Raw genomic sequence first — 10,148 nt, 5'->3', positions numbered from 1 at the left:
TAAAAAAGACATGACTTAAAGAATTACTACAGCACTTAAAAGGTTTCATCAAAACGCTTTTATGGATCAGCTCTGCTGATAGAGCCATCCAGCTCCCCCACGGGTCAGTGACTCAGGGCTCACTTCCAGCTCTCTGTTCATGCAGGCCTACGCAATGCGGACACTCAGTCTGGCGGCGGGCCAGCTCAGATCATTCAAATTGAATTTAGCGGAAAGTTAAGTTCCTTTTTTTGGAGAGTAATTACGTTTTTTCTTTCTCTTTCTGGCTTTGAGATGGAAATGAACTGAGTTTGTCATTCATTGCTGTGTCTTTACAGCCCACAAACAAACAGGGTCATTGCATTACAAATGATTTGTTGTGGTCAGAGCAAGTTTATGGCTTCAAATCAAACGTTATTTCACTGGGTAACTATGATCTGTTGACCATTACGCTGTCAGGCTTCGCCTCAGTGGAAATGTACATTTAGCAATTCTCTTTACTATTGGCTAAATGTCCAAACATCAAAGAACGGTGGTGAGTTTTCAACATCAACGTTTGGTTTCTCTGACATGGGGAAACGCCTACCTTGTGTGTGTGTGTGTGTTTGTGTGTAGGGGGGGGATTGCATTGGGTGATGTACTGGTCTCCCATGGGAACATTCATCTGGTTTCCCTTTAACTAATTGGGAGAGAGCGAAAGGGTCAGTGGGATAAGAGGAGGAGGCAGAGACGGAGGAAGACAGACAGAGGGAGAACGAATGGGAGAGGCTTTAATTGAATGAAACCCTCTCTTGTTGGTCTCAGATGCCGTAAACAAGGAGGAAATTTAAAACAAGGTCCATTCCTTATTGGATCCCTCTGGAGGACTCCGTTACCTCTCTGTCTTCTCTTTTATTTTTCAGAGCATCACCAGCTTAATTCCAACATCCACTACCCCTCCTTCAATTTAAACAAACCCTTTGACTGAAATCAATCTGTCACACCTAAACTGATTAGCAGTGTTTGGATAGAGTAGCATGCATGCAGACAGACAGTATATTCAGATCAGCCTCACTCCCTCCCCCCACCCCCACACTCCCTATTCTTTTTTTCTTTTTTTTCCAATGCCAGCACACACAGCATATTCCTGATGAAGCATCCTGCTGTTTAAACTCTGGCTGATCTGTCTCTCTGCGAGCCCTAAATCAACCTTATGGGCCATTTTAGAAATTACTACCATTAGAAACTGCATGCATACACTTTTCCCCCCATTTGTGCTCTGAAAAGCGGCTCACGCTCACATGCATTCATGGCTTCTGCTGATCCAGATGCTTGAATATGAAATTACATGGCCGGCATTCATTGATGGAAATCTCCCTTGTTGCTATAACCTGTCAAATATTCATCTGGATAATTTGGCATCTGTTCGAGCTGAGTTTCTGAAATTAAATTAAACTTGTTAAAGTCTATTTTCATCTGTGTTTATACCTATTTAAAAAAACATCAGAAAACAGGATCAGCAAACTGCATAGGTAGCTCCCAGCAATTTTAATGAAGCAACGTTTCGATCTAACAGAGATCTTCATCAGGCATTGTCAAGTCACCATCACCAAGCAGAACAGGCAATATGTGGACACAGACACATCACCAGGTGACACCATTGAAATTGCTGGGAACTACCTATGCAGTGTGCGGATCCTGTTTTCTGATGTTTTGCCTTGTGTTGATCCAGCACCTGTAAAATATTTTCGGATGTGGGTACCCCACAGCTTTTTTATACCTATTTAACAATCATAAAGCTAGGGTTGGTAATCTTGAGAAACTATGAGTAAGCTAGATTTTGAACGTATCCAACTGAAAAACCCAGCCCAGTGTTGCCATCTCTTTTCCAATGAAAGTAGCAGCACTAGCTACAAAAGTCCCTAAATCTAGCAAGAAAGTCTGCTGACAGCCCGTCCGTTCAGGCCCCCCAAAATTGTTATTACAAACATAACATATCATAATGAAATATACCAGCTATTCTCAACCACTGGGTTGTGTCTAGCTTTTTTATCCATCAGCCTATTATTCTGAGTGATGGAGTCCTACATGAACGCAATGTTTTTTGTTGTTGTTTTTTAGTCAAAGACGCAACAATTTTGGTTATTTTATAAGTGAGATTGCCTGTATTTGTGTTTTCATCTGTGCTCCTTTCACTGGTTTGAAGTGGGCAGGGCTCAGTAGGAAAAAGATGAGGTCATGTACTCGATATAGGTTACATATGCACCAATCAGGATTTAGCAACATCTGAATCAAAAAGAGATGAGAGTCTGAACTTTAATTCAAATTGTTTTAAATATTTCATGTTGCAGAGAAATATTTAAGTCAGATGTCAGACTTTAATAATAAAGGAAAGAAAACATATTGTCCCTCCTTTTGGAGATGTCAGCTGTGTTGGCTATCTGTCTTTCTTTGTACTGAAACACAATAAGGAAAGAATACACCTTGAAGACGGACCTGAGAGACATATTTTAAAACATCCCTGATCGAGTTAGAGCAGATCATTTTCATGTAACACTTTTGTAATGATAATACCCAAAGCTTAAGTTATAAAGGAAGGAGCGAAATCTGCTTCTTGTCAGCGTTTACGATGAGAAGCACTTGCATGATTAGATGTCTCGCAATCGATGCAGCCTCTTCTCCCAATCATTAAAACTGCTCTTAACAGATTACAGCCCCCTCCCAAACACACACAGTCTTCTCTCCTCCTCTTCCTGCTCCTCCTTCTGTCTCACATACTCTCTCTTTCAGCAGCCAGAACAGGAGACTCTGCCTCTCTTTGCCTCTTCTTCATCCTTTTAAGGCATTTTATTACACCCTCAGCTCACCTCTTCAGGTTCAGGTAAAGTTTCTCTGGTTTCAACAGATGAGCAGACAGCGGAATGAAAAAGACTAAACTAAAACACAAGAGGTTGCGGTGAACACCTGACAAAGATGGACCTGCTGACAATCTTCTGTCACCTCCTGCTTTTGTTTTTTGATCCATCTGCAACCACGAGCCTCATTACAGGTAAGCTGCACATAGAAAACACAACACAGCTCAAAGATATGAACTCTTGACTCAGTTGTGGATTTGTCTTTGGTTTCCTCATGGCCTGCCTTCCTGACTTTACGCTGATGTTTGGCTCTTGAAGCAGATATATTCGAAGCCAGAGGTAGGCAACACACTCTTCTTAAAATGACAGTATAAAAGGCTTCCACACCATCTCTGCAGCATAGGGTACAAAATTCCCATAATTCCCACAGTAAGGTCCTTTCTTGTGGTCAGTGCTCTAACATAAAGGGTTAGCCGATGCTTGTGATATGTGAAGGAACATGTGAAGAAACAAGTGAAGAAAATTCAGTGCACATCTGGCACATGCAATCAGGTGTGTGTGTGTGTGTGTGTGTGCAGGTCAACGTGTGTGCAAGGCAGGGAAAGGGAGGCCGTGCTACAAGCTGGCCTATTTCTCCGAGCTCCGGCGGCGGCTAAACTTCGTGGAGGCAGAGCTCGCCTGTAGACGGGACGGCGGGCAGCTGCTGAGCGTGGAGTCAGCATCCGAGCAGAAGATTGTAGAGCAGCTCATCACAGAGCTTCGCCCGACCGATGGAGACTTCTGGATCGGTCTCCGCCGTAACCATGGAAACGAGGACAGCAGCTCAGACTGCTCCTCACAGTACTACTGGCTGGACGGCAGCAAGTCTACATTTAGGTGAGTGGGAGGTGTCTGGGGGGGGTCAAGGGGTCAAAAGTTAATGTTAGAGCCATGAAGTAAAACATCAAATTTTCACTGCTGATTGTATGATGAGGATTGCAGGTGTTTTGCTCGATACTAGTGCTGATAAGGTGCTTGAGTAAAAACACTTTGAGAAACGGGCTTTAAAAATATTTTTTTTTCTACAAAACCATTTTTTAAGAGGCCAAAGTTTCCAAATGATAAATGTTGACCATAGCACCGTCAACACTGAATCATTTAGGTCTATATAACGATAATTATTATGAGAAAAAATATTTAAAAATCTGATGATATATTGGCTGACTATTTTCAGTCTTTTTTTTTTTTTTTAATAAATCAGAATCATAATCAGCTTTACTTGCCAACTACACACATACAAGGAATTTGACTCCAGTTTTAAATAAATAAATACTGAATGGATATACATGGGCTGGATGATTATATACAGTATGTAAATGTATAGATATTAAGAAAGAAAGAAATACATGATACAAACATTTATGATAAGGATCCCTCAATTTTTTACTGTTTCTTAATTACCTATAACATATTTTGGCATTTCTGTACTGCACTTATTACTTGTCGGCCAACATATGTACAGATATAGATATACAGTATCAGCAATAAGCTAATATAGGCGGATGTGTCAGACTACCTCCAATGTTTTCTAAACACAAGCATCTGTACTATAACCTTTCCTATAAAACGGTCTAAAACTAGCAATTATTTAAATTTGAATTAAGAACAAAGCATAACTAGATATGATTACAAAATCTGACCAGACGTTATGCCAGATTTTAGTACTGTCAATAGTACTTTTCGGGCAGTACCAAAAAAGTATTGAGGTTTGATATCCAGCTGTCTTTTTTTACCTTTATCTAATGACTGTTTTATATGGCAATGTAAGTTTTGTAAAGATTTCCATTAAGGCAGCTCTAAGAAAAAGTGATTATGTGCTTTGTGTGTGTGTTTTACCGTAGGAACTGGCATTGGGATGAGCCATCATGCGGCTACGAGGTGTGTGTGGTGATGTATCACCAACCGTCCGCTCCTCCCGGTCTGGGGGGGCTTTACATGTTCCAGTGGAACGACGACAATTGCGAAACCAAGAACAACTTCATCTGCAAATACACTGCAGGTACCGCTGACAAAGTATTTCAATGTTCTTTTACTTTGAAAATACTTAAATATTGTTGACCAGGATTCATTTTCTCCACAGAGAAGCCACAGGACCCTCCCCCTTCTCCCAACTCCACTCAAACAAGTAAAATGATTGTTTAAAAAATGTCACCATATATGATTTAGGAGACATTTTGAAAGTGAGTGTGGTCACAGTGATGTATAGATGATGCTTTTCATTTCAGATGTCTTCCCTTCATCTGTGCTGCCGTGGATTCCAAATGACCACAACCAGGACAGACATACAGGTTGACTGGGCCAAGATGCATACTGATAAACCATTTAATGCAAAGGAGAAGAGTATATACTCTCTACTCTGATCTGTCATATCCATATGCCAACTAAATCTGTATGTTGTCTCATTTAGCTTTTAATTTGATCTACATCATCATTCCCACCATTCCCCTGATCCTGCTGTTACTGACGGTGATTGGAGTGTGCTGCTTCAAAATGCTTGTCAGACGGTGAGGATCCTCACAAACACAAATACTAAATACTTTGATCTATTGTAACTCAAATATTAATATGGTTCACCATGTCATAGGACTGTCTAAGCTACAGCCATAAAGAGGCAACATCATGTTGCTTGTTGCGTTTTTGATTATTTTTGTTCTGTTGAAAAAACACATACAAACAGTGTGTCCTTAATTGGTCAACTTAAAGGATCAGTTTGGTGTTATTCTATATTTTTCTTATTGTCAACAATTCCCATGAAAAGACCAAAACCAACAATCTATGTGTTCCAATACCCATACTACCATTCTATTTTGTATGCCAGAAAAATATTTAGTATGTCCCAATACATAGTATGTCAAATGCAGTATGTCTTAAATACCAGGATGTCTTACTACATCCGGTCGTATTTTGCAGTATGCAAGCCAACATACTTTTCTGGCTATTCTGACCCACAATCCTCTGCACACCGGATATATAAGAAAGAGGGTCAAAGTAGTATATCCCAATTGTATGCATACTGCATGCAACAGTACATACTTTGTGAGGGCAGCTGCAGTACGGACTAAAAGTACTGACTTTAAAAATAGATCACAGCTCACAGCTAGCGGTACCGTAAGGTGGTCGGCTTATTATTAACATGGTGTTTTTCCGTGTAACGTATCGGTGGATGCCTCTCTCATTCAGCAGCCTTGTTATGTCTGTATAACTTTACACTACGTTGTCTCTCATCCCTTCATCTATCGTTTTTTTCTTTCTCACCGCGGACGGCCAGTAGCTTCCGCACCTCGAAGTCTCGCCACACATCCACACACGTATCTCTCTGCTCTCAGATGGAAGAAGGCGGGGTCACGCGTCATCAACGCGTCATCAGTTACACTGCGCATGTGTTATACCCTGTGGTCTCAATGCTCAGGCTGATCGGAATCCTTAAAAAAATTCCTGAATCCGGATCATGAACTGGATCGCCACCAAAATCTATTGGATTTTTCATTGTGCTACACCCCACCCCTCCAAAGAATTTCATTCAAATCCATCACAAACTTTTGGAGTAATCCTGCTAACAGACAGACAGACAGACAGACAGACAGACAGACAGACAGACAGACAGACAGACAGACAGACAGACAGACAGACAGACAGACAGACAGACAGACAAACAAACAAACAAACAAACCGGTGAAAACATGACCTTCAAGGCCCTTGGCCTTGGCAGAGGAAAAAATATGCAATTTGGAAAGCACCTAAATTTTAGTCTGTTTTAGTCTTCCGTACCCTGCAGTCTGTGGTGTACAGTTCCAAGCCCATTTTTTCCCCAAGGCCAAACGGTGGTACTAAAACTTCCATGTCCGTCACATGATGCCATTGGGCCCAAAAGACCCAAAAGTCCCATTGACTTACATTGGGAAAGAGACGTCTGTAAGTTGGCATATAATTTTTTTTTGAGGTAAATCAACTTCCAAGTACAAACACTTGAATAGTCCTTATTTAAATCAGTAGGTCCTAAAAGTTGTAAAATGCACTAATAGCCGAATCCAGAGTTATTTTCCTTCCTCCGTTCATGTGAATGAGACCTAGAGCGAGGCTGGAGCGAGGGCTGAGAGGCGGTGTTAAAGGAAACGCTACTGCGCCTGCTCCATGGTCCGCTCACCGGATGATCCGGGTACTTTATCACTCGACAGTCAAGTCACCTTGGCTAGTTAGTTTCATTCTTTTAAAAGCCTATAAAACTTCCTAAGACAGCAGGGCACTGTAGTTTTCAGCAAGAGTTACTCAAACAGGGGGAAGTAGTGCATTTGCTTGAGACTATTTTCAGCTGCGGATTAATACACTCTAGTGAGTACAGCAGCAGTAAGGTGTATGTGGGATTTGCTTAAAAATAAACTACAGTGCCTAAATTCATCGTAATGAAGGAACATTTTGCCCAGTGCTAGAGGGTAGTTAATGTGTCACCAATGAATAAACCTCATCAGGCTTTTGCTACTTCGGCAATACTTGTTAGGAACAGTTCTGATATTTTCTGACTCAAAAACTAGCGAAAAAGTTTGAGGTGTCTTGTTATTGATGCTTCTCTCCTGTGTTTGGTACAGAAGGAGGAGCCAGCAGAAATCAGAAGTATGCCAGACGGAGGCGGGCCTCTGCCCCAGCCCGGCTCCAACTGACGTCTACAACGTTATTCGCTCCCAGAAGGAGGACGACTTGGTTTCAACTCGCCCAAACACCAAGAACACCTCCTTTTTATGCTCCTCCCCCGACACCCCGACAGGTGACTACGACAACCTGGGGGGTCGGGACACAGAGAGCGGCTTTGTGACGCTTGCCAGCACCGAGAGCTGCTTCCTCAATTATGACCTCAACGACCTCAGCCTTGGGCGTCGTGCCACCCGCGACTTCTACAACACCAGCTTGGGCCGCTCGGCCAAGAGGGACTTGAATGACGGCGGTCTGGGCTGCACCGGGCACAGAGAGTTTTATGACAGGAGTCTAGGTCGTCGTACGACAAAGAGTGAGCATTACGGCAGCAGCGTGTACAGGGACCATGGATTGTATGATGGCAGTATCAGGGGAGGGAGTGACCTCTATGACCCCAAACTCAGGCCTGAAAGTCAAACAGTAAAGGCTGACCTCTATCAGACATACATCACCAACGGCAAGGAAGACACTTACCAAACCAGCCTGGGAACCTACGGAAACCGAAAATCCTACCAAGCAAATCTGGACTGCTACAGAAATGGTCTGAATCTTGATGGCGGAAGGAGATACTTCAATGAACAAGAATGGATCAACAGAGAAAACTACTGATCCTCTGAACAACTCCTTTATTGTGTAAACAGCAGTGTGTGTAATTGAGGCCGGGACGACAGAACAGCAAAAAACTGTGCACGTACGTGGTTGTAATTGTTTGTATGGTATGTTTCTGAAGCCTTTTAGGGGATTTATATGAGATGCTCAAATTGTGTTTTGTCTCTACAATTCATCCTGTAGCCCGTCTGACTGTGTGACAATTGGGTTGTGGTAATCTAACACAAATTTGATTGGGAATATGAACTTGAAATTAAAAGGATCAGTTTACCCAAATTATTATAAAAAAAAAAAAAAAAAAAAAAAAAAAAATCTTGCAGCATAGGTTCAGCATTGAAGAATTACATTTAAATAATTCAACTGCAACATCTTTCCAGAAACAATGTTCAGGTTACTCTGAATAATCGACACACCTACAGTTTTCACTGTAAATACTCTCAAGTGAAGTCTGTGGATTATCGGGGACAATTTGCCTGGACAGGTAGGCTACTACTGTAGTGTTCGCATCGCAAATCTAAGCCCATTCACCTTCACTATATTGGGGTGGTGAACCGTCACTTTAAAGGAGTCTTGAGAATAGATATTAAATATGAACACACTAAAGCCTGCTTACAAGTCTTGGGGAATACTACTGCAAATGTGATAAGTTATACGTACGAAGCCTTTTGTGGCTCCAGAAGGAGCTGCATAAAATCTGATAAATTGCCCCAAGTGATGTCACTGGAGTCAATGTTGGTTGGTGATGAAAACTACAAGTTTGAGAAAAGAAAATATGGGCATGTGGAGTTAGACAGAACAAAGTGATCTTACCAGAACCCTGTAGCCTGCTCCTCGTCTCTGCATGAGGCTAGTGGCTCGAGGCTACTAGCATAACACACGAATCTCAGATCAAACTGTTAAGGGTCAAGTTGCATTGTGGGTAATATAGGCACTATGTCATGACCATAGACTATATATAAGAAATGGACGTCTTCACCCTGACGTCACCCATTGGTTTGTGGACTGCCGTTTTGAAGCCTTGAGTTTGGCATTTTGGCCGTTGCCATCTTGGCTTTTTGGCCATTGCCATCTTGGCTTTTTGCAACCAGAAGCGACACGAGAGGGTGGAGCTATGTACAACTGAACGCTAAACAAAACATTTTCAGGTGACCAAAAAGGATATAATTAACTTTCATGAACTGAAAACACACTGTGAAAGACAACACCCAGACCGGACAACGCCGTGGTGGCGACCAGTCAATCACAAGGTAGCCATGCCCGAAAGCATCCTCTGCTTTATGGTCTATTTGACTCTAAATGGGACCATAATTTACTAAATGAACATCACGTTGTATTGAAGAAGACTTGAAAGTAGCAATTGAGACCATAAACGTATGTTTACAATGTTTACTGAGGTAATAAATCAAGTGAGAAGTAGGGTCATTTTCTCATAGACTTCTATACAATCAGACTTTTTGCAACTAGAGGAGTCGCCCCCTGTTGGCTGTTATAAAGAATGCAAGTTTAAGGTTCTGGACGTCTATAGGCTCCAATCATTTCAGTTGATGCTGAGCTTAAACTATGCATATCTCAAACATATTTTCTTTCAGATAAATTACCACAAACAAATGCACACAGAAAAGAAGCCAAGTTAAACCTCAAGTAATAGCATGGTGTCTCAGATCTGACTGAATGGTTATGAGCGACTTTGTTTAGCAGCCTGTTTGCATGGCCTTGTCGTGCTGCCCTTGCTTGGTAGGTTAACTATTGAGGTCTTGGACCCTTATGTTTGCTGTGCCTGAAAATACTGTTTTAATTTCACCTAAGTTAACCTGATATAAAAAGGCTACCTCAAACAGACTAAGACACAATGAATCAACACTGCTTGACGGAGCGAAGGCTGGACATTTTTTATGTACTGCAAGTGTATTTTGACATTGCCTTAAATTGTGAGATGTCCAGGACTATAATTGAATTTCTTGTTCCCTTATTTATTAATGGTGTTCTGGCTCCTATTGAGGA

At 41.7% G+C, this 10,148-nt stretch overlaps 1 protein-coding gene across 1 annotated transcript; it reads left to right on the top strand.

Moving 5' to 3' along the window:
• The first annotated feature begins 2,694 nt into the window (after positions 1–2,694).
• On the top strand, positions 2,695–8,380 carry layna (layilin a). The gene is made up of 8 exons (XM_074610720.1): positions 2,695–3,007; positions 3,132–3,152; positions 3,392–3,689; positions 4,694–4,851; positions 4,933–4,977; positions 5,078–5,140; positions 5,260–5,356; positions 7,436–8,380. Exons 1-8 carry the CDS (start codon positions 2,932–2,934, stop codon positions 8,145–8,147), a joined length of 1,470 nt encoding a protein of 489 aa, XP_074466821.1. The 5' UTR covers positions 2,695–2,931; the 3' UTR covers positions 8,148–8,380.
• Positions 8,381–10,148: the final 1,768 nt, after the last annotated feature.

The sequence above is a fragment of the Sebastes fasciatus genome, chromosome 16, assembly GCF_043250625.1.
Source record: "Sebastes fasciatus isolate fSebFas1 chromosome 16, fSebFas1.pri, whole genome shotgun sequence".
Lineage (NCBI taxonomy): Eukaryota > Metazoa > Chordata > Actinopteri > Perciformes > Sebastidae > Sebastes > Sebastes fasciatus.
The sequence above is the reverse complement of the archived record's forward strand: the minus strand, read 5'-3'. Positions and strand labels throughout refer to the sequence as shown.

What these genes read in the sequence shown, in the direction of transcription:
- layna (XM_074610720.1), top strand. Translation starts at nt 2,932, where the DNA reads ATGGACCTGCTGACAATCTTCTGTCACCTCCTGCTTTTGTTTTTTGAT. An exon ending in AGATATATTCGAAGCCAGAG is followed by an intron (nt 3,153 to 3,391) that starts GTAGGCAACACA and finishes GTGTGTGTGCAG; the next exon opens with GTCAACGTGTGTGCAAGGCA. An exon ending in CAACCAGGACAGACATACAG is followed by an intron (nt 5,141 to 5,259) that starts GTTGACTGGGCC and finishes TGTCTCATTTAG; the next exon opens with CTTTTAATTTGATCTACATC.